General features: G+C 40.2%; 1 protein-coding gene across 1 annotated transcript in view; it reads left to right on the top strand.

Annotated features, from left to right (window-relative positions):
- The first annotated feature begins 520 nt into the window (after positions 1-520).
- PXYLP1 (2-phosphoxylose phosphatase 1) overlaps positions 521-24708 on the top strand; it is a 40788-nt gene continuing 16600 nt past the window's right edge. Inside the window, exon 1 of the mRNA XM_009696147.1 lies at positions 521-651. Within this exon, the coding sequence (XP_009694449.1) occupies positions 573-651 (79 nt within the window). The 5' untranslated portion in view covers positions 521-572. The remainder of the gene's footprint in view (positions 652-24708) is intronic.

Here is a 24708-nt window from a genome sequence, read left to right as displayed (position 1 = left end):
CTCTTAAATAAGAATTGTGAACTTGGTGTCAGTGAAAGGGCTACTACCAATTAGAGAAACTATTTTTTAATCTATGTTTAAAAGTGTGTGTGTGTACCTTTTTAACGTGTTACAGGATTATTTTGTTTCTAGCGATGTTTTACCAAAGTGATCTTGAGAGCCCTTAAGTAGTAATATTCTTCTTGTGATTTGCTTTGCACAGGGGCAAGAGACTTTTGTTAAAGAACTGTTGACAATGTTATGACATGAGCATTAACCCTGTATTAGAAGGAGAAAACTTAATTTTATGGGAAATGGCAATTTTTTTATTTAGTTGAAAGTTCTGTCTTGTGGAAATATAGTTAATCTCCTGACTAGGGTGAAGACAACTTATTGATATTGTTGTTGCCAATTTGAATGGCCTCATGAGCTTGTCTTTAAGAATTAACTTGACACTGTCAAAGGGATATTTGAATTTTCTTTGCTATAGCTGATGCTTCCACATCTGAAATGTATTTGCCAATGTTTTGTTGTTTGCAGGAACCATTAATATATGAAGATGAAACCATGAAGAGAAAGCAGAACGAATAATAATGCTTTTCCGAAATCGTTTTCTGTTCTTGCTGGCTTTGGCAGCCTTATTAGCCTTTTTGAGCCTCAGTCTACAATTCTGTAAGTGTCCTCCCCTTTTGTTTTCTATATGTAGTGGTCTCTAGGTGTGTTTAAAAATGGCCATGCTTACATGTTGTTTAAGCATTCTTTCTGTATTTAAATATTTGTTGGCTTGTTTGTTTTTTCCCCAAAATAGGAAAATAAATGTAAGAATAAAAATAGTTTTGTGTGCCGTATAGGAATCTGTACAATCTAGAGACTTTTCAAATCAGGTTATCTCGGGGGGAAAAAAACTCTTAATTTTGTAGTGCAATTAAGTAACTGAATATGATTGAATCTTTCCATGAAAGTAGACAAAACACATTTGAGTAAAAACTGCTGCAATTCCTATTTTACATTGCATCAGACCAGGCGGGATTGAGAAAACTGCTGTGAGAAGGTTGAGTGTTGGAACGTCTCCTTTTTTGTACCCTCACATTAGGAAGCTTTAAGCAGTTGAATTGGCTCATCATGAGTGGCCGATTTCTTTAAGAAAAGATAAATTATGTTGTGCTTCAGATCAATTAATCATGGATCAGTCCAGAGGGCCATCATTTACTGATGACTAAGCAGGAAGGTGGTGCTGAATGCAGGTTAGCGTGTGTTGACAAATGAGCATTGTGCCATATGACTGCTTATCACCTAATTCATGAATGATAACATTTGCTAGGTAAACTGATGTTTTGTGTAAATCTAATATGTACTAATACAGGCTGATGTAATTAGTTGCTATTAGAAGGCAAAGAAAAATGCATATGCGTAGTATGGATAACATTCTTTGTTGTTATTGTCTTGTATCATGTTTACTGTAAGAGTGCTGTCCTCCTTAAAAAGAAAAAAACCAAAACCAACAGAAACAAACAAAAAACCAAAACCAGATAATTACTTTAGATTTAGAGTGTGTCTTTTGCGTATGATGGACAACTTAAAAAAAAAAAAAAAAGGAGGGGAAGGGGAAAGAAACTTTGTGGTTTTGTATTGTTGTTTTTTGTGTGTTTAGACTCATCTGGTTGTAATACAGGGACCTGTGGCTCTGAATTGCCTTGTCAACCTGCTATGGGTGCATGCCAGTGGGTCTGACTGGAGCTTATTTTGCCCGCTAGGCTTCTTATGGCTCTACCTTTGACTTTATATGGTTGGTTATGAATTGTGTATAGGGTGAAGGTCCTAGAGGAGCTGCAGCTGAAATATGAAACTGAATTGTTAACAAAAATGAGCTTTATTTAGAGATGAGGTGGTAGGCATATACGCACGTGAATCACATTTCATCAAAAGAGGAAGCTATTTTCCACTTAATTAGAAGATATATTTGTGCAAGAGGAATTCCAGGGGATAAAGATGTTTGAGGGGTGCTTTAAAAGGCACTTAAGGTACAGCAAGCAGCCAACCTGAAGCTTAGTGCCAATACCAAAATACATATAGAGATTTTTACATAATGGGAACTGCAATACAGGCTAGCAGGAACCAAGTAGTTTGACATACAAGTAGCCTGATATTTTGACTTCTACCAGCTTCAGCTTGTAGAGAGATTAGTTCAAACTTGGACCAAAGATCATCTCCAAAGCAAAGACAATTGATTCTGAACTCGAGCTTTTAATGAAACGGGCATGCAAATACTTAAGGAGATACTTGCAGTGTGATGCTAATTGAAGTGTAGTTTCAGTACTTTCTTAAAGCAGAATCTTTGGTCAGTGTCCATGACTAATATAAATACATAAACCAGCTGTTTTGATAAAAGTGGACCAAGTACCAGCGCATGGTGACCCACAGGCTGACTCAACAAAGCAGCATAAGTGCTTGATATTTTAACCCCTCTTGTCCACACGTGGAACTGAGGTGATTTGAAGGCAGACTCCTGAGTTGTAGCAGACTCTGAAGTGAAGGGAGTAGAGAAGGCCAAGTTCAGATGGTTTTCTGTAGGTTCTGACTCAGTGTTACGAACAGCCCATGCTGGGATGGCCGACATGATTACAGTCTGTCTCGTGCTTGAGCTGCGAGGGTTCAGCAATCGCTTGCAGCAGTTTGCAGCCCAGTCAAGCAGAAATCAATGCTGGTTTGCTTTAATAGACTGTGCTGTGAAGGGTCTGGAACTGCTTTACGAGCAATGATTTCTACAGCGACGATGAAGTGGAGGTGATAGGTGTCGTAACGTCAGCAGTCCTAACGTAAGTCCATCCTTCCTTGTAAGACAAGGTCCCAAGGCAATTGTTTCCGAGGCAATAGTTGTCACATCTTGGACTTAGACACAGGCAGAGAAATATTGGGGAAAACAACGAGTATTGGACCTCAGAGCCTTCAGTATTAGGCTGGGGATAGACTCAGGATTGATAGAAATCTTTCTGTCCTGTTTTGATGTTTGTTCTTGGTGCCTTTATCTTCTATTGTGCTTTCTGAGTTCTGATCTAAAATAGTCTGTTTCCCTGTGGTTTTTCCCCCTGAGGCCGATGCTTTACATGGATACTAACACTGTTTAACTTACAGGGTAAATCATTGAGAAAGTTCCCCTCAAAATCTGTCTCGACAGCAACCAACAGCACTGAGTACTAGAAGTATTCTGTCCCACCCAGAGTTGCAGTGGATGCATGTGGACCGGTTGGCAAGGATGACTTTTACCAGAGGAAAAGCTACCCTCTGCCTTGTATCTGCAGTGCCGTGGTACCAGAGATACAGGAGGCAGCTCTGTAGAGCAGTTGGTTCGTGTTTGCCAAATGTTGTGTGCTGGATTGGCTTGCTGGATCTAATGCCAGCTGAATCTTCTTCTTTTCCTTATGCTGAGAAGAGGGAGACATATAAGCAGACCGCACTTTGCCAAACAGTTGGAGAAAGGACTTTTTTTTTTAGCATTAATAGTAATTCTTTAAGGTGATGTAGTTGCTGTGGTTCTCATAAGATACCTTCTTTCCTGCTGCCAGGGTCCTCTGTCACCAAGGCTTTGGGCAATGGGGGACTTGACCAGTTCTGCTCTTTCTGGCTTTGTACAGGAACAAAAGGCACGGGGTCTGAGCATGGTCTTTTTGTAGGTTGCTTCCCACTGCGTTAGGTGCCAGGCGTGTCTGCCTGGGGTGCTCGCCAGCTCCCTGGGGGTTTGACTTGGAGCAGCAGGGTAAGGGATCTTTCTTCAAGAAGTCCTACTGTTTTCAAGCTATGGGTATTTATTTACATAAACAATGTCTCAGGTTTTCTTTCTGAACGTATCTGGTGGGTGATAGGAGAACGAGATTTGAGACATTTGAAAACTTACTAGAATATTCCAAAACCTATTAACAGTTTTGCCAAGGTTGTTTACCATTTCCAGTAGGCACAGAGAAGACTTTTTAAAAGAAGCTTCTACTTGATGAAAAAGTGCAAGTCGTAACAGTTCTAGGCATCTCATATAATTGTGTGGTCTGGACTTCGAAGCAAAAGACTGGGAGCCAGATGTGTTCTCAAATTCAGTTTGGCTATTAATAAATTGTACAGTGTGAAACCTGGAGCAGATCAGCAATAGAGGGAAACTTCCTTCAATGGCAAATGCTTCCAAATTCATGTATTTTATTTTTCAAATAATATAGAAAAATGACAGCATTAAAAGTTAAAACTCCAAAAATGTTTCACTGCTGACTGAAAGCATACGGTAGTGTCTCTGGTGGATAATTATCATTGTTTCCCTCTTGTTTTATGTTTGGGGCCAGATCTATGGAAAAGAGAAGTATTTTCCTTATACTATATATCACTCCCCACATGTTTTTATTTTCCCCTCTTTGTCTATTTATGTAAATGGTCATGGTTCTAAAATGATCTAAAACTTCAGTACTAGAGACAAAAGGAGAACTGTTTTTGATAGACGTTTCAGTTAAACTGTTCTAAAATGGAATTACGTTGTTTTTATCTTAAAAGATTTCAGTGTTTTGCTTTGTCAGAAAAACTGCAGAATGGAAAAATGACCTGTGCTAGACTATGGACTGTATTTTTGTCTCTGTAAATATTATCTGTAATGCTTTTGACTAAAACTGGGCAGTTCACTTCTGTCCAAACAGAGTGAATGCAAGTTGGGATACTTTATTCTTTTTTTGCCAGAGGAAAAGGTTGCAGTGGTTGGGGTCTTCCTTCCTATTCTGTGCTATGTAAAATGCCCAGAGCAGTGCAAAGGGATTGTAAATGTAGGGGTTGGGGAAGTTCCTGTAGTACGGAGACGGAGGATGGCACTGCAGCTGGATGCAAGTGCATTGTAAGGGGTGTGTCAGAATCTGACTGTGGTCCTGCAGCCTCACACTGAGGGGAAAAAGGCATAATTTAGGACCCTGTCAATGTTAATTACGTTGGTTAGTCCTTAGGTCAGCTCAGGAGCAGGAGATTGCAGGTGTGCCTGAAGAGCTGTTTTGTTTCTTCCCCTTAAGATTGGTGTGATACACGAGAACCCGATTGCTGGGCAAGCACAGTATATGAGGACGTTTGTGACTGACTGCAGAAGCCTGGAGGTGGATCTCCTCAGGATGTCTCAACTATTTATCTTTGAAACTACCTTCAATAAACCAAACTGAAAGGAAATATAAAAGTTCACTGTTAAGATGCCATATATGATCTCTGTCAAGTTTACTTGACAATGACTGTGTTTTTTATATTTTTTAATCGAATGCATGTAAACAATTTTTTTTTTTCAACAAAGTAAATACCTTTGTTTACTTCATTTTTATTTTTGTTTCTGCTTACTGAAAGCCTAAGGAAAGAAACAGTCAACAGAAGAGGACTAAAACTATAGTGGAGAAGCGGCTCTTTTTACTAGCTGTTTAACCCTGTGGCAAGCATAAATTACAGACTTTCCTTTTGAGCCTGGCTGTTCCAGGCACTTGCAGAATGGCCAAGGCCCTGGGTCTCAGGCAGATCCTGCATATGGAGCTTCTCCTCTGGTTTGAAGTTTGTTTCCCTAAATACTTTCATACTTTGGTCAGTGCCTCAGGCTTGTCTTGTGTTTCAGGAAAAAGAATTTTGGTATCTGCCACTACTTTTTAGGATGTCGGCTGCTCCCCTGGCAGGGTGCTGGTTCCCATGTAAAGTGTGGGGAGGCTTTGTTTTCTCTTAAATAGTCTCTCTGCCTTGATGGTTCAGGCTGGGGTGTTGGTGTTTCAGCATGTCTGGAGATAATATTTTGCTCTTCCAGTAATAATTTCCCTCTACTTTCCGTCATCTTGTTTTGCACTGGAGGTTTTGATTTTACAGATGAGTCATAGGAAACAGAAATCAGGATTCTCCACGAGGAAAAGTAGTAGAGCTTTATTTTATTGGCTTGAGGGCTGCGGGCAGCTCTTATTTTACCAGGACGGTGTGGGCACCATATGCAATCCTGCCAGGGTGTTGCCCATAGGAGGCAATTGCTGTGTTGCTGCACAGCCCCTCTTGGAAGCCTGTTTGCTTTAATAATCCCAGTCCCTCTGGTGTGATTGCTGCTGTTTGCATCCATACTTGGTGGCCCAATAGATCTGTATGAGAGTGACACTGAAGCGTTCAGGCCTTAGCTTGGTATCCTCGGCACTGCTTGCTCCTTGCCGCAGAGAAGCTGGGGTGCAGTGAGTGCTGGCATGGCCTGGGGAGGGGGCTGCGGGGGAGCCTGTGCCGGTGCCAAATGCTCCGCGGGGACTCGCAGGTGGGAACAGAGGTGGAAGCTGAGGGGGTGTGGTGTCCCTGTTCAAATGGAAAGGCTGCAAAGCGTGATGTGCTTCCTCAACTTGCGAAGCTGTAGCTGTGGCACTGCAGAGCTGCCACCGTCCCCCAGTCTCCATCCCAAACCAGAATGCAGGTCTGAGCTGCACCCGCAACCCCTTGCCCACAGACTGCCAGTGGGATGCTGAGAGGAGTTGGGATACACAAAGTCAAGGGAGAAAAAAAATCAGTGAGCTGGGTTTTTCCAGAACTTAATTTCTGAAGGAGAAGGGAGGAGGGAAAACCCCAAGGTATTTAGTAAAAAGATAATATAAGCTTCTGGCTGTTTCTGTATCCTTACCATCTCTCTAAGGTGAGTTCCTTACCATCTCTTACTGTTCCTTATGAACAAACAGTAACTACTCATGTTTTGTGTTTTAAGAATATAATTTCTTCAGTGGAAGAAAAAAAAAGTATTGCATTTTGCTGATTTATACACTAAATATATTTAAAGAGCCACAACTTTAGAATTCTTGGTGCAGAGAACTTGTTTTTGTCATGTGTTACCAGCATATGAAATTAAAAGGAGACCGAATATCTCCCTTCCTGAATTTTGCCTTCAAGCTTATAAGCATGGCAGATTTTCCGCTAATGAGAAGACTCTGGGTTTTTTGAAAGTACTAATTTAATCTGAATTTAAGATTAAAGGGAAAAACAACCCACAAATAATATATCCAAGGCTGTGTACGTCTTAGTAGTGAATGAAGAAAACTAATGGTAAATATAGATATTTTTGTTAAAGACGCTTTTTATGTTGTAACTGGAGATTTAAATAACATTCTCGTGATTCTCAAAAGTAGTGGTATAACGTACCAGTCCAGAAACTAACCCTTGAAGGGGGAAGAGACATAATGAATACTTGAGAATGATACTATGGGACAGTCTTACTTTCTTCTGTAGAAATAGAGTGTTCATTTTTAAATATAGGTCAGGTTTAAGTTCCTTCAGACATGACTTGACCAGTAGAAGTTACTTGGCAGGCTACAGAACTTCATGAATCCGCTTTAAATATCTATTTATGATGATTATGTATGATGGTCAGTTGAACTGTATTTAAGCAGAGATTAATATGAGCTGTTAAAACATATGGTTGAAGGCTACTGTAAATAAAGTCTAATACTGCGCAAAAAAATAATAGCAAGTTATTAGTTAGCCTTCTGCAAATCTTTACTATAGCATTGGATTAAATTCTAGAGGCAAGGAAACAAGACTGGAAAATAATAAGCATTTTAACATAATTTTGCTCAAAATCCAATTCAAATCTTAGTCCTAATACCTGCAATACAGTTAGAATTATAGTGATATGTATTGCAATTATTTAAAATATGTGAAAGGGTCAGAAACTTCTTGTGGGGACAGCCTCATAGATACGTACCTGTCCTTAATTGTTTGAATTTTGAATGGATAGTAAACAACAAAGGAAAATGAATATTCTTTGTAGGAGAAAAAATGTTATGCTTACAGTAGTTAATATTTCTGTCAGTCTTTAGCTAGACTAACGCATTGATCTTAATTCGCTCTCTGTACATTTAACCTGGGAGTGAACTCTGTTTTGTTGCTAATAGTTAAGCTATCTTTGAAATACCTGTGCTGTAATTAAATCCTTCCTGTTCTGCTTCCTGCCAAACTGGGCTCTTGCACTAATTGCAAATACTGCCACAAATAGCTTCTACCAGAAACTGACTTGTATGTTGTACAGAGTTGTGTGTTATTTAAACAAATTTGACCTACGCTTCTTTCAAGAACGTGGCTAATACCTTTGTCTTTCTGCATGCAATGGAGTCCTGCTGTCTCAAGATACTTGTGTTTATCACCAGAATGGGACTGTAAAAGTAAATGATGATAAAAATATGAAATGAGGAAGGATATCAATTTTATTCACGGTGACTGTGTGAGAGAGACCTATAGGTTTGTTCTGTGAAGACATGAGTCAGGCCTTTGCTTCTCCTGAAGCAGTCTTCAGACAACGGCCCTCCTCTTGTATCTTGTTCTTGTGGAGGCCCAAGAGGTGGAATTATCTCTAGACCAAGAGGCTTCCCAAGGAGTGGGTGTATTTCTTAGCTACCTGGACTACTCGGGTTTTTGCAAATCAATGATGTGCCCATGTAACTGCTAGAAGCTCTATTGCAGTTGAACTTTTATAACCGTGTGCCTAGCTAGTTTCCTTGCATGAAAGTCTGTGGAAGTGTCGTAGACTTTTGGGGGAGCTAATAGAAGATGATTGTGCAGTGTTTTCTTCTGGTGACTCACAAATTTTTGTAGGTTTTTTCCTACCTCTTCAGATGTTGCAGTCATTTTACAGTCTTGTGAGCTCGTTTACGTTGTACTAGTCTATTATGAATTCAGTAGCGGTTTTATTGGAACCATTGCTTGGAACTGTCTGGCATTGCAGTTGCAGGCAATTTGAGATATAATACATAGAATAAGTAGCTGATATTTTCTGTAGAGCTTTAAGAAATGCTCTGACTTTTTTTTTTTTAATATGGAGTATACCTCTTGTTCCTGTGTTACTTTTTCTTCCTTCTATTTTTCCTTCTGTGAGTCAGTAGTTGCTTGCCTTTATGTCAATTGAATCTCTTCTCCGAAAAAGGCTCTTTGTACTTTAATGTGTATCAACTTGATGGCCAATTTTGGTTAAGACATGGGACAGTGAAGAAATTTGGACTTTTTTATTTTATTATTTTGAGTTGCTTAGTCATGACCAAGGTTTAGTCTGTCTGCTATCGCTCAGTTGTAGGTGGTTTTAGCCAACGTGTGTAACTTTTAAACCATTTATGGGTGACTGGACAATGCCTTGAACAACTTGATTTGAGTTAGCTCTGCTTTGAGTGATGGCTTGGAGCAGATGACCTGCAGAGGTCCCTTCCAATCTAAATAATTAGTTTATTCTGTAGTGGTAGATCAGGTGATTTATTTATTAGCAAATTCTTTTTTGTTGTGTAAAATTTCAGGAGTGTTACCTTTATCAATTCAACAAAAGCTCATTGATGCAGTTTTCTGCTGTTCCTTTTTCCTAGCTCTCTAATGGTGAGTCAGGCTGCCTTACAGACAACTGCAGATGTATTTGGATGGGCATGTCTGTCTTTGAAAGGCAAAAAACTTGTTCTTAGGGTTTTTCCATAGGTTAGTTGTATGCTGACCTGAACCATGTTTTAACACCTGTAACGTTGTTTTTAAATTCTGAAATTCACCTTATTTTGTTTGTAGAAATAGTAAAGAAAGAGTTTTGTTCCTAATGTGCAGCTGTTACATTCTTTATAAATGTTAAATGTCATTTGGTGATTCAGGGTTAGTTCAAGCAGGTGAAGTCTATACCACATAAGCCCTCAGTTCTCACAAGAATACGGTCCCTCTGCACGGGGTTTGCATTCTAGCTGTTGCTTGGGATTTTCAGGCTGACGGATTTCAGTGCCGTAGTGGCAGCTGGGTGGGTGCCATGCCCCCAGCCGCGGGCTGCCAGGGCTGGCTGGGAGATGTGCTTGCTTTGGGCGGCTTTGGTTTTGGCGCAGCTCTGGGTGAGGCGCGGAAGGCAAGGGTTGCCTGTGGCTGATTCTGCCAGCTCTTCTGCTGGCCCTGCTGAGCTTTCCTTTTCTGGCTGGCTGGGCAGTGGGAAGTCATTCTCATCCCTGAAGCTTTTTTCTTTTCCATGTGCAATTTCTCAGCTGCTCATCCCTTTGCTATAGGCTGCCTTCCTTTGTACCTTTGTGTTTTTCATCTTTCATTACAGAGATGATGGCATCAAAACAGAACCTGGGTGTCTTAAACTCAAGGTTTGTCAGCCTTGTCACGCTGCTTTGTTTTAGTACAAGCCCTTTGTTAATCTTTTGCTGACCACTCCAGTAGACTGGTTTTCTGAGAATTCACAATCGATTCACACTGTATTAGCTTTATCCCCCTTACTTTACTCTTATCAGAGCTTTTAGGACAATGTTATCTATCAATTACAAATGGATTCCTCATACTTTGTTTGCAGTCTTTTGTTTGAGATTTGTGTTCTCTGTCTTCATCAGAGGAATTTTCCGACCCGATTTCTGTTCTCTGTCTTCATCAGAGGAGTTTTCTGACCCAAATCTCCCTTCCCTCCTTGTTCAGAGTGCAGACACAGAATCTCAACGGGAGAGTACCAGGAAACCTATCTTCACATCAGTGGGTATAATGCAGTCATGTTCCCCCTGTTTATAAGCTGTGTGCAGTCTTCAGGAAAGCATGGACAACTACTTAAACTTTAGATTTGACGATAGTTTTGTCTTTCTGAGCTGTGCTTTGTGCTTGCCTTAATCCTCACTGTGCTGCTGCAAATGGAGTTGGAAACCATGGGTTTTATGGATGTGCTAGTTCTTCTGTATGTATCTGTTTCAGATATACTTAATATTCTTCAGATAGTTGTTGTTCATGTTTCTTAGTTCTCTTAATTTTCCTCTTGCAGTTTATCTTCCAGGCAGTTTTGTTCTTTCATCTGTGCTTTCCCTGGGCTTTCATTGCTGAAATAATATATAGTGATTTACTCAATCCAAAGTGTCTCGTCATTTGACTGGGAAGATTTTTGAAAAATTTATGGTGAGTTCTTGGGCTTGTGTATCTTCTGTTATTAATAAGGTTTTTTAAGCTGTACTGATTTTGAAGATTGTAATACCTGTAGGCGTGGGTTTGTGTTTTTTTCTCTTTTGCTTTTTCTGTTTCTGAAATTACTTCCCTTTTAAATTTTCAAAGCTCACTCACTGAGAGAAAAGCAATGCTTGCCTGTACTAAATGGCATTGCGGTTCATTTGTTAATGAAGTAGGGTCTAAGTAGTTTGTATTTAAAAGACTGAGGCTTTTGTGGACTTGCTGCAGTGAAATATGAAGTCTTGGAAAGTGGAAGCGATCTCCCTTTATGATTTTTGTGAGCTGGTTGGATTAAAAGAGCTGGAGGCCCTAGGTACGTGGTATAATTTTGGGTTTACCAACTGTGCACATTAATACTGGATGAAGACAAGAAATAAGATTCACCATATTCCTCTAGACTGGTTTACGGCAAGTGTCCTAAAGATATAAATAATTCTGTGATCCAGGGAACACTGTTCTGAATTTCTGAGATTAATGACTACGTCTGTCATTACAGGCATCTTCAGCACAGAAATCTGTCAGGCTTTACTCTATTAAGTATGTTGGTTTGGAGTTTGCTGCTAGCAAATCCATGGCAGCTTTCTGCGCCCTGGTGTTGACAAGGACAAACAAATGAGCTGGCTTGGGTAAGCAGTGGCATATGGTGTTGAGATCACGTCCTTGAGCAGGTCAGTCTGTGAACAGAAAACAGTTGGGATTAGATGTGAAACAGAAAGGTGCTAATTTAATGCGGTAGTTAAAATATTGATTTGAATTTGTAAGGCTTTTTATCTTGGAAGGACACTGATGTAGAGAAGTGCCAGATGTCTGTGGATTGTGTTTAACTGATGACATTAACATATTAAACAGTTTGCATCTTGTGCCTTTGCAGAGGCTATGGCTGAACTAGAGACATGGTGGGTTTTCCTGCCTTTTGGGTGGTAGCCCTTTGGGAGACAGATTCCTGTATCTGACCCAGGTGTGCAGACACAGAGATACCACTGAGAAGTGCAGAAGGCAGCTCTGTTAAGAGGTGACAGAAAGATGCTTTTATCAGTGAGCAGATGTACAGAATTTGTTGCAACCCAAAAAGCTGCTGACCCGCTGTTCTGAAGCCAGGGAAGCAACGCTTTTAAAGATGTAATGGGCAGTGCAAAGGTGTGCTTTTAAGTCTTTATTTCTTTGCTTTTACCTCTCTATTTTGCAATTTTTATTTCAATAACTGGATGTTCTAGTATACGCCGTAAGGAAAGTTGAATTGAATTTCAAAAGCCATTCCCAGTACTTTGGGGTGCTGTCTAAGGAGAGCCCTAAGGAAAAGAGGCAAGGACATGCACTGGAAGCTCGAAATGACTACGTGCTCCTATCATTTGGTCTTTTAAAGGGGAGGAAAAAAAAAACATTTTATCTAGGATGATGGAAAACAATTGTGCACACTTCCTCTTCATGTCCATTTGAGGAGCGAGAGCTTAGTAGCAAGAGTTGGTGAATTCCTTAAAGAATAAGTGCAGGGGAGCATGCATATTTCAGCAGCAGAGAGCCGGTGTCAAAGATGTGAAGCGTTAGCGACAGTTTGCTAGATAACAGAACAGGAGCAACTGTTGAACTATCTTGAACTCTACTGTATGAGGCATATTTTTATATCATTCTCAGCTGCTGTAGATGAAAAGATCACTGAAGCCAGAGGATTTGCAGTCCATATTCCTGTGAAAATACTTTTTTCCATGTTTTCCTCTGCTGTGTTGAAAACTTAGTGTAGTTGGCCTCTCTCTTTGTGTCAGTTCATATGTGAAATCTGCCAAGCATCTTTTTTTCAGTCATGATGTAATCACTGCTGCACAGCTTCCCACTCCAGTATTTGAGATCTAAAAAATACAGAGCACAAAGAGAAAAAACAAAGGTCACTATCCACAGGCAAATTATGGCAGTAGCATCCAGTATATTGTGTCCTGCAGCTACCTTTTCATGTTGACCTTTATTTTGAGACAATAAATACTATGGAAATGGGGAGATTTGCCAACAGTTTCTGAACACAGCTGATAAAAGCTGTTTTGAAAATCTGTTCCAGAACAATTCAGCTGGATTAGTTCATTTACCAGTTGCTGAGTTCTGTAGACAGAAGCAGGACAGAGCTCTACAATCTTATTGTAGTGCTCATGAATCTTGTTAGATCAGTAACAGTGACTGGATCGATTGTATTTATAAAAATCATACTTTCAGGCCATAAAAAAATTGTTTTGTATACTTAAGCCTTGTTTGGTGGTCTGCAGGACACTGATTTGATATAGTCGAAGCGATCTCACAGCCTGATGAGACGTGGCGGCTATGCAGATACATCGGTAGGAGTGACTTTATTTATAGCATCATGGTGCATTTTATGTAACGCTTCTCATTTGTGAATCCTAACGAGCCTGTGGTAGGCAGGGGACCAACATAACTGCTTCATCATAAGCAGTGGTGGGGCTTTTTTTGCATCTTGTCACTAAATAACCTGGAGCATGAGCAAGATCTGAATTGAGTAATGTGTTTATAGAGCAGGAAATCTGTTTGCTTGTCTAAATGTCTAGCAGGAACCTCCCCCACCCCCTTTAAATTAACTGAAGAGCCAAGCAGTGAGGTAATTAGTGAGAAGCTGGTAAGGAAAAGCTTTATTATGCATGTATATTTATTTTAAAGAAAGGAATACATTTAATTGATGGAAATATAAATCTTTTCCATGTTAAATAACGTCATAATTCAGTGTAGTTGGGAAGATAGAATAAAATTTAGGAAGTAATTTTTTACTTTGGGAGAAGAAGTGGAAAATGACTGTCTTCTCTAGAATTTGAAAAGGCTCGGATTTGCCGTCAGCATTGCTGTGTTACTGCTGTCAAGCTGAAAATCCTGGAAGCTATTTAAGCAGTGCCATATGCCCTTCTGAGTTGTCAACTGAAAAACAATTGGGGGGAGAAAAAAACCCCTAAAACTATAAAGCTCTTTTCAGAGCCACATCTGGACTCGATAAATGCAAGTACCCATTGTATAATTTAACGTGTCTGATTAAATTTGGTCTCAAAACCATAACACTATAAGGCCTGCCATGTTGTGCTTTGGTGCAGAAAAGCTTTTAACTTATTTATTTTCCTTGTGTAAGTTACGATTGGAACCTTGTAAAAAAAAATCAGGAAAGCATGCAGCTAATGCAGTTGAAAATAAGAAACTTGCTCTCAGAAATCCTGGTGTGAGTTGTTTAAAGCTGGTAGAGCTACCATGCATAGTGCTCATGTGTAGTTGCTTTATTTATTTTTGAACACAAATACACAGACAAGGCAATCTGGCCTTTCCCTCGTGTCTGATAAGGAATAAGGCCCTGGGTCAACACCTGCGTGCTATGGCTCCGTGGGTGGAAGGCTACTCTTGGCAATTGCACCAAGATGAGGAAGAGCTTTCAAGAAGTTCCCAACTTGTGATCCAGAAAATAGGCAGACAAATCGGCCTTGACCCACTCCTGGAAAGGGGTAGGGGACTTGGCTATTTCTGTCCAAGTCTGTGAAAAACAGCTAAGAAAAGCAGCCAATTTATCGTAGTTCTCAATTGTTCATAGGGAGATTTGCATCTCCAGTGGAAAACTTCAGGAATCTGAAAACCAAGAAGGCTGAAACCTCAGCTAGCATTAGGCTGAAGAATAAGCTTTTGGTTGCATTTCATGCAGAAAATTACATCAATATTGATTAGTAAAGTTAAGATGCACTTGCAAGATGCAGCTACAATCATATTATGATTGTTCTGGGAAGAAAGAAGGGACTGTGTTGTGCAAAGGTCGTACTAGAGCGCTTTTATAGACTTGCATTTTGTTCAACTAAAATTTAGTTTATCTTGTATTTGAGCTTGTGCATGGCAGGAGACCATTGTGAAGTCTTTATTATTTTTTTTTTTTCTCATAGCGTGGTATAAATGAGGTTTTCTTAAACAACTGCACGTTAAAAAACCGAACACTTTAGTGCTCACACTCATTCCCCCTCAATCAGATCTGACTTCCACTAGATCAGCTGAGGTACATCTGCAACCTCCTAGCCGTCCTGAGTTCCCATTTTCTGTCAGTAAAGCTGTGATATACAGGATGCTTCTGAAAACTTATTTTTCCTACACTTTAAATGGAGAAACAGCATCTTTATTTACTTAAATAGTGAAAACCAGCTCAGACTTCTAATTGCCCTGTAGTACACAGAAGTTATTGCCAAAAAAAAATAAATAATCAAAGCTTGAGGAACTAGGAAAAAAATAATGGGAAATAGAGTACTTTAGGTAGCATTTCTTTAAATTTCCTATTTCCAGTAGGTATGTCCATCTCAGCCTTGGACATGTGATTTTCCTCAGATTACAAATGAAAATGTAGCAGGCAAACCAAAAGGAACATTTGTTTTGTTTTCATTGTGAGCTGATTAATAGCGAGTTGCTATAGCTATTGGTCTTGTTAGTTGTATTGTCTACTGCAATTTTTTTCTCCATTGATGTCTTTCACAGTCTCTGAGAGAGCTGAAACGCCTTTACTTTTAAGTATTTATTGACAGCAAATGTGACTTTGGCTGATGTTTTCTAATGGTCAACTGATGCTGATAACTTAATGCTGAAGCTGGGTAACCTTAGCACAGTAATAATGTGCTCACGCCAGTGGGCAATGCGGAATCGTGCGAGCTGCCGTCTCGGTTCTGTCGTTCCTGAGGTGCGTTCTGGGCTCCCTTGGTGAGGCTTTGCCCAAGTGGGGACTCCGATTGCCTGCTGCTTGTGTCTTGGGTAATTAAAATAAGAAGCAAGGCTTCAGGTGAAGTTTTGGGGAACAGTCATTACTTATGTACCTTAACTTGAATGCCACTACTTCTCTCATAGACAAGATGTATACTAATATATGAGAGTTGTAAAAACTGTGTCATGCAGCATGTGTGACTGGGCTGAGCTTCCCAGCCAGGGGCTGCAGAATGCTTTTTTTGCTGAAGAACAGTTGAGACAATGCTGAAGTTCTCTCTTTGGCCATGAAAAACCAGTATCTGTTTATCGTAAATCTTAATTCAAATTTCCCATGAGTATTTTTCCAGTTGGAGGAGGGTGGTTCCTCACGTTGCCTGCGCTGCTGCTGTCCCCACCATGTTTGGGGTTGAAGGCCAGCTGTGGCCAAGTTCTCCAGGTGGAGGGAAGGAACTGAGCCTTCAGGCTCTGTGAAGAGTGGGTCTGCAAGAGTAAAAGAAAAGGGAAATCCACCTCTTGTCTTTATTAAATCACAAGAAGTGATTTGGGAAAGAATAGGTACTTCAACTTCTGTGTTGTCACTTTGAAACAGGTGTAGTTTAAGGAACATGAGAAAATACAAACACAACACTAAAGAACAGAATTTAAAAGCAGCACTTTTCTAATATTGACCCAGGTAATGCAGAAATTTGCCCTGCAAGGATCAGTGCATCAAAATGGACCCTGCTGCCCAACTTTGAATTTAAACAATTTCTCTTGTCAGGTTAATGTTTATATGTAAGAATTCAAAATATGATCTTCTGTTCCATACGTCTGCTGCAGCATTCCTCGTTGTCTGCAGAAGTAATAGAAATTTTTGCTGTAGGAAGGGAGATGTCTGTGTTTACCTGACAGGATCAATAGAATTATTCTAGTGGGCTTTAGCTTCTGATGTCAAAATATGCTGTAATGAAGGCTATTACAGAAATCTGTGGTTCTGCAGTATGAAGTGCATGTGTTCAAGGCTGCCATAGCAAGCATTTTCAGCACTTTTAATTAGAAACACTGGCTTGAAAAGAACGTTTATTCAATGATATCTGCTACTGGGTTGCCACACTTTAAAAAATATTCATGAAAAGTATTTATAAGTCTGTCTTAGAACTTGAAGCATAGGATGCTGGCAATAGGATTGTGCTGTGAGTCAAAAGACTCCTTAAATTCTCTAAATTACTATGATTTCTCTTGTAATTTTTTGCAGGAATCCAGAAACTGAATGTATGTCACATAGGTCTATGAGTCTGGGCACATCTTGGTCCTTAACTCACCACTAGTGCTGAGTGTTTGCAAATTCTTGTAAACTCAGAGGAATGGATCTGTAGTCTCTGTTCACTGTTTGCTCCTATTTGACTGCTCAGTGGATACCATGAGGTTGGAAACTCCTGCCTGCTTCTGTAATGAGGTTGATCACAGAATGACAGAATCGATGAGGTTGGAAGAGACCTCTGGGATCATACAGTCCAACCTTTGCCCTAACACCACTGTGTCAGCTAGACCATGGCACTAAGTGCCACCTCCAGTCTTTTCTTAAACACCTCCAGGGATGGTGACTCCACCACCTCCCTGGGCAGCCCATTCCAATGCCTAAGCACCCTTTCTGTGAGGAAAGGCCTCCTCATTTCTAGCCTGAACTTCCTCTGGCCCAGTTTCAGACTATGCCCTCTTGTCCTGTCACTAGTTACCAGGGAGAAGAGGCTGACTCCAACTTTGCTACACCCTCCTTTCAGGCAGTTGTAGAGAGCGATCAGGTCTCCCCTCAGCCTCCTCTTCTCCAGGCTGAACAACCCCAGCTCCCTCAGCCGCTCCCCATCAGACTTGTGCTCCAGGCCCTTCACCACCTTCGTTACCCTTCTCTGGACTCGCTCCAGCACCTCAATGTCCTTCTTGTAGTGAGGGGCCCAAAACTGGACACAGCACTCAAGGTGCGGCCTCACCAGCGCAGAGTACAACGGGATGATCACTTCGCTAGTCCTGCTGGCCACACTGTTCCTGATACAGGCCAGGATGCCTTTGGTCTTGGCCGCCTGGGCACACTGCTGGCTCGTGTTCAGCTGGCTGTTGACCAACACTCCCAGGTCCTTTTCCGCTGGGTTGTTTTCTAACCACTCTTCCTCCAACCTGTAACGCTGCATGGGGTTTTTGTGGCCGAAATGTAGGACCTGGCACTTGTCCTTGTTGAACCTCATACAGTTGGTCTTAGCCCACGGATCCAGCCTGTCCAGATTCCCCTCTAGAGCTTTCCTACCTTCAAGCAGGTCAACACCACCACCTAACTTGGTGTCATCTGCAAATTTACTGAGGGTGCTCTCAGTCCCCATGTCCAGATCATCTACAAGGATGTTAAACCGCACCAGCCCCAAAACTGTGTCCTAGGGAACACTGCTAGTGACCGACTGCCAACTGGATGAATCTGTACTTTGGGTCATCCAGTTTCAGACCTTTGGTTGGATAGCATTTTTAAGTATGTAAGAAGGGAAGTGCTTACTTCTTGCTGCCCAACTACAGTTGCAATCTGAAAGCTGTACCGATGTGACCTTGAAACATATACTATTGCTAGGTTGAAGTATTGCGGAGAAGTTACACTCCAAGGAACCTTCTTTAGCTTGTCAGGGATTTGTCAAGGAGAGCTTTTTGTTCTTGCTATTCTAGGTTAAATTTAGGTCTGTCCCTCCCAGCACTTCCCCCCCTCCCCGCCCCATGTTGTTCTTTGTTACCCACCTCCCCTGTAGCTCCCTTCACTCTTTCTTTGTGGTGTGGTTTGTTTTGGTTTGTGTTTTTCCCCATTTGGAGTGGTGCTGAGAAAAGTTAGCAGCACTTGTGGGAAGAAAACCTGGAAGCTTGGAGCCTGCTGTGCAGTAGGAGGGGCAGCAGTCGCATACAGAGAGGTCTATGGAGAAATTGTGGAGAAATCATCCTTGCTTCAGGGGTCCCTGCTCCGCTGGCTCCTGAACAGGCAGAAAACACAGCAGAAGTGGAGAAGACGGAAGGGCAAACACTTAGGGGAAGCAGGGATGTGGTGAAACGAGGAGATTCGAATGTGGATGGTTAAGGGATAGAGAGTGCAGAGATACTGAGGACTGTCGCTTCTCCGTAAGTTCAGCATGGACAGATTTTATATAAATCTAAAATTTGTCATCAGGTTCTGTAGGGTAAGCGGTTTGATTTAAAATAAAAATTACTGGAGGTTTTTTGTTTAATTAAACGACACATTCTTAATGAATTAAAAGACAGTGAAAATTTAACACAAGCTTAGGTAAAAACTTAGTAGCTCCATTTATATTTTATATAAGTATAAAATCTGAAGCTTAGAAGCTTATGTTCATAGGCTTAGAAAGCCTTTTTAAAGATTATATTTTTTCTCTTAATAGTATGTGATAGTTTGACCAGTGTGAGGCTAATAAGCCTTTTTTGTTTGTGTGATTACTGGGCATTGAAATACAGCACATTAGTGACAGTGCTCTTCTGCATTATGGATGAAGGCACTCGCTGGTAATACAGATCTTACGAGACTTGCAAAGCCTTTATTTAGCTGTACAAAAGAATAAAATGAGAAAGGTGGCTTGTGCATCACACAGGCGTATTTGAACTTCATTGACATCCAAATAATGCTTTTGTAATCCGAAGCAGAGCTCTCCAAGTGACCCTAGGGATGCGCTCCTCAGGTGTGAGTGCAGGGTGGTGGGGATCAAGCCTGGGGTGCTCTTCAACCCGCGAGCGCCTTACCTACTTTTGCCAGGTGGTTTTTCTTGCTGCACACATCTTTACCTTTTTTCCCCAATCTGAGTTGTTTTGAATTTTTTCTTTCTGGTTGTTCTTCCCTACGCTTCTCCTATTCTAGCTTGCATTTTTTTCAGAGCGCGCAACTAGAAGAGAAGTCTACATTCATCATCGGAGTTTGGGAAGCCTGAGTGTTCCCCTCTGTGCCAGGCAGCCTTGTTAGTGCTCTGCTAGGAGCAGAAAGGGGAGGGGGGGAAAAAAAAAAGGTAGAAGAGGGATAAATAACTTTTTGTGCTCTGACATGTGCATTTGCTTTTCTTTACCCATTAGCCTAAGGTTACCTACAGTGGGGTTGAGTGGGTGTTTTTGTGTGTTTGTGTTTTTTTCCATTTCTGCTGTGTGGCTTCATGTCCATGTGACTGTTTTAAATAGTATGTTTGTATGGGGCTGAAAGAACCTTCTGTTTTATAAAAGATGAAAACTTCAGGTCTCTGCTTAGTTGGAAAATTAAGACTAACATGGCTACTTCTGCTGCTGCTTCTCAGGCTGGTTGGAGCTACAAGGGAAAACAGAAATGGAAAATGGTTTTATTGCCTGTCTTTCTGGTTTTAGGTAAATGTTATTTTTTATTTTTTTTTTAATGGATAAATCTTTTTGGTAAACAGTGGTGTGATACCTTTTGTTTTTCAAGCTGAAACTAGGACTGGAGGAGGGAGGAAAAACTGGTAATGGAGTGATTAAGCGTTTAATTTAGTGTTTCTTCTATGTGAACTGCACTTTGCCGTACTGAATTCTGTCAAATTCCTGTCAGTTTGGTAGCCCCAATTCCTATCAGACTGGCTCCCTGCTTGGGCTTCTGAGTACAATAGTTGATATGATAAACTTGACTTTCTTCCAGAGGGGATTAGTTGCTATATAGTAATAGTTACAATCATTTTACTGAAAGCACTTCTTAATGATTGTGTCTCTCGCTTAGAAACTACTTGTCTAATATTTGTCTTTTTTTGGTATATTTTTTGGCATTTAGGAAGTGGGGGCGTTATGGAAGTTAGATGAATTAGCTTCTTGCTCTTTGAGTAGATCATATTTAATGTACACTGAGAATAAAACCATATGTCATAATATTTCGGATGCCATTGGTTTTGTTCATAAAGACATTTCTTAGTTAAACTGTTAACTTCATTTAAAAACTTAGTATTCAGGTTCTATGGTTGGATTTAAAATAAAAATTACTGGAGGTTTTTTGTTTAATTGAACTTAGTATCGGAGTTTGGATTTTATTTCCTCTGCATTTTGTCGACTTAAAAAATCAAATCTCAGTTTGGAGCTGCAAAAATTCTTGCAGCAGTGATTCTACAGGAGTGTTTAGCTCTTCTGCTGTGTGACCAGGGCCCCTCTCTCTCTCTCACAGGACAGCAGTTGCTGTTTGACTGTTTGACCAGGTCTTTTGGCTCATAGCAGCCTATGTGTTGAGTTTTACTTCATGTTTCAAAGAATTTTAACTTGGTGGGATACTGAGCAGTGTTGCATTGAGGTCTCTTTTCATTTTATTGTTTCTGTAAGCCTTCTACTTTTTTTTCCTAGATATAACTTTCTCAAAATTAATGTTTGAAAGTAGTTTCTGTGTAGCTGCTTTAGTTTTAAAAATAAGTTTATGAATATTGGGAAATAAAATATGTTTTGTTTCCCTTCTTGTTGTCAAACTACCTCTATAATAATATGTATATATTCTTTATAGTTTCACTGTTGGCAAAGTTTCCAGTTAGATCACCAAATATGTTTCAGATACATTTCATTAACTGCCCTGACTGTGGGAAATGCATATCAAAATCATCTGTTTCGTTTCTGTTTTACATGGTTGTGTTCCTGTCATAGCAAAACATGAGCTTTGAAAGGCACCGCAGTGTGAAAATCCCATTCAAAAACTCCCTTAAACAAAGATTCAAGTATGACTATATACATATTGGCAGACTTCTGTTTTGGGCAAGTATGTGTTACTGTGAACTAATAGAGCAAGTCACACAAAATAGTGCTAAGCTATAAAACATCGTGTGAAAACTACATAATAGAATTCTGATCTTATAATGATTTACAGCTGAAAGAGCAGAACAGAGTTTGGAAAAAAGATCAATTACAGCTCCATATGAGGGACTTGTTTTTTCCTTCCCCCCCCCCCCCTTCTCTGAGCTGTGTCAGTTCAGTATTATTTGTAGGTTACATATGGACCAGAAAACCCACTTGGGAGACAGAGGTGGGATTGACACTGCAGAGGAGGACTTTCAGTAATGAAATATTTGGATACAGAGAGCCAGTCAGCTCTTCAAAGAGCTTTAACTACTCAGTGCTATAAAGGGTACCAAAATGGAGGAACAACTTGAGCTTTCCGTGCAGTGGGGATCTGGAGAGGATGAAGCGTGCTAAGAAGGCTTCAACAGCTAGGAAGCAGGATAAATGAAGACAGCAAGGGACCGTGAAGCCCAAGTACTTGAAATGAAAAGAGAGGGAGAAAAGAGAAAACATAAATACGTGAGGCACTAACAATGTCCAGGGAATGACAGAAGATGAGTAAACAATTGAGAGACAACCGAGACTTTAGCTGTCGGTATGAAAAATACCTCTGTCATTGTTTGGACCAGGCAGAAGGACGAAGAGGAGCTGTGTTACTTGGGGTCCCGTTCCCAAAGCGCTGAAACTGCAGGATTGTTACAGCTTGTGAGGAGCTTTAACAAGGGGAGAGCAGGACCAGCCTTGCTGGGTGGGCTCTTCAGGGTCACCATCCTTGTAAGGCTGAGCAAATGGAAGGCAGCTTTCCAACCAGAATTCATCTCTCCTTGGTCTTGTCATGTCTTCCCCCCGCCCTGCCCTTCTGAAATACTTGCTATTTTTATGTGTACACATCTAGTGGAAATTTCCAGTAGACTGCCTAGACCGGTGCCCAGATCCTATGACTTTTTTTCTTTTTCTGTTTAGCATAGTTAAATAGAAGACCTGGGTATTTGCATAGGTAGTTTGGTTGATTTTGTTGTGTTTTTTTTTTTCCCAATATGTATTATTTCAAGTGTGCTAAAAGTAAATACTACTGGTTATGACAGTGCTTATTTAGGTGACTGGAGTTTTTTTGACCGTCTTGATAATTGTCTTTGTCAAACTTACAAACTATTTGAATAATTTAAGTCGAATCAGAATGGTTTGTGTTGGAAGGGACCTTTTAAAGATCATCGAGTCCAATTCCCCTGCCATGGACAGGGACATTTTTCACTAGGTCAGGTTGTTCAAGTATGTTCAGAAATCCAGACAAGGTGGGTATGCCCCAGATGGGTCCAAAGTTAGAAGCCCCTTTAGCCAGTCCCTGTCTGAGATACTTGGATGTGGGCAGGGTGGTAGTAGTGGGTAGTGCTGGTGATAGTGGGGAAATGCTGTGTCCGTTCTTCCCTGGTATAAGCCAAGCTTGTGCACTATACAGTAAGGGGAATGTTTACCAGCTATTACTAAGAAATTAATAAATGTAGGTAGCAACAGCATTTAGAATAGGATAGGTTTTAATAAACATTTTTTTTAACTGAAGACATGAACTATTGTTATTCCTAATCTCTGAGTCCATTTGCAGTCCACAGAATAGTCTTAAGTTGTACCCATAACTGCTGTGTTAAGAGTCTCCTTTAAGGATGTTCTGTCAGTGGCTTTTTAAATTTCAGACATATAATCTGATAATCCTGTAGGTACTATTTTTAATATTAAATTTTATTTTTGATATTTTAAATAAACTAGATTCTTCTCTTTAAGATTTAATGCTTTTCCTTATTCTTAAATTTGTCTGGCAGTGTTAAAGTATTTATTCAGCTAGTCTGATTAGAAATGAGACTTGCTATCTGCCAACAAAATATTTGGCCCCATGAATCGTAGGGACTTGATCTTAATAAGGTAGTGTATGCATCTGTGACTGCTGTAGTTAACAGTCCCAGTGCAAAAATTACCTTAGATAAAAAATTAGGTTCCTTATTTTGCTTGAAATCTCCCAAACAAGTTTTAGCACCAGAGTTCGTAGCTGTTGCTATTGGGGTATGGTTTCGTCTGTCTTGAGGCACTCATGGGTCAAAGCTGAATTGAGTTACATTATGTCCCTGAGTGCTTAAGCCAACTCTGTACATTTTTGTGACATTAAGTGAGCAGTAGCAATGTTGTGGCTTTCTCTAGAAAAAATTGTTAACAGAAAGCTGAGAGTTGTTGCTCCTGACCTTTTCTGGCTAGGAAACTTGACCAATATAACCTAACTCCGTTAATTTCCTGTATATACCCTTTAGGCAACTACTGTCTTGTAATGCTGTTTATTTGCAGAGTCCAGCAACTGTTGTAACACATTCTTAGATTTGGGATTTATACCCCAAATACAAATTTGCTGCAAACCCCCTTCAAGCCTGAGTTACCGACCTCTGATAGATATTGCCAAGGCTCTGTGTTACTGCTGGAGTTTCTTGGTCAGTGGTTTGCAATGTTTCACAATAATGTGAGTCTTAGCATGGAAGGAGCTAAAAAATGAATCTGATTAAATAAATGCTGGAATGGCAGCTGAGCTCTGCAGTTTAAGTGGCCAAAGTTAAAATTACAGTTTAATATTCTTGCCAAGCTCAGTCCTGTGGGCAGTCATATGCAAAATTTGAAACAGCTTAAGGAAAAGTTTAAAGTCACTGTGCTTTGTGGGTATTAACCATGTCAACAGCACTAGCAAGGGTATGGAAAATGCTTGAAATCTGGTTTTGGCATGCAAAGAGAAACCACATTAAAATATTTCAAGTGTAGTGTATTGTAGTGTAAGAATAAGGAGTCTGTGTTGTATTAACGGCTACGTGCTCTTGACATCTTTGGTTGTCCCACTTCAGTTTGTTGTCTTTGTTGGTTTTCTTTGTCTGCACAACTCTCTATTGCAGAACAAATTCACCTCTAAAATTACGACCGGGGGTCAAGATGCAAGTGAGGAACCAACCCAGAAGAATTAGTAAAATTCTGCTTCAAGATTTGTTCTCTCATCTTTTTTTTCTTTGTCTTTCTTTTATTTTTTTCTTCTCACTACAGAAGACTAATAGGGGTAAAAACACAAACACTTTTCCTCTTCATTTTCACCTCTAAATCTTCTGGTTCAAATACCAGAAAATATTAATAGCAAAAAAAAGTGGGCATTTGTTACAACAAGTGTAGTCTTGTAAGGCTCATAAATTAACTAGTGCTTTCACATCAAGACAAGGTAGAGAAACATTGTCAATACAACTCTGGCCTTAAATTCAGATATGCTTCATCATGCTTCTACATGACGGAAGACTTTAGTGGTGGTATTTCTATTAATTTCCC

Source organism: Cariama cristata, unplaced genomic scaffold (genome assembly GCF_000690535.1).
Source record: "Cariama cristata isolate BGI_N322 unplaced genomic scaffold, ASM69053v1 scaffold19192, whole genome shotgun sequence".
In the NCBI taxonomy this organism is placed as follows: domain Eukaryota; kingdom Metazoa; phylum Chordata; class Aves; order Cariamiformes; family Cariamidae; genus Cariama; species Cariama cristata.
Note: the sequence above shows the minus strand (reverse complement) of the source record. Positions and strands in the feature narration are given on the sequence as shown.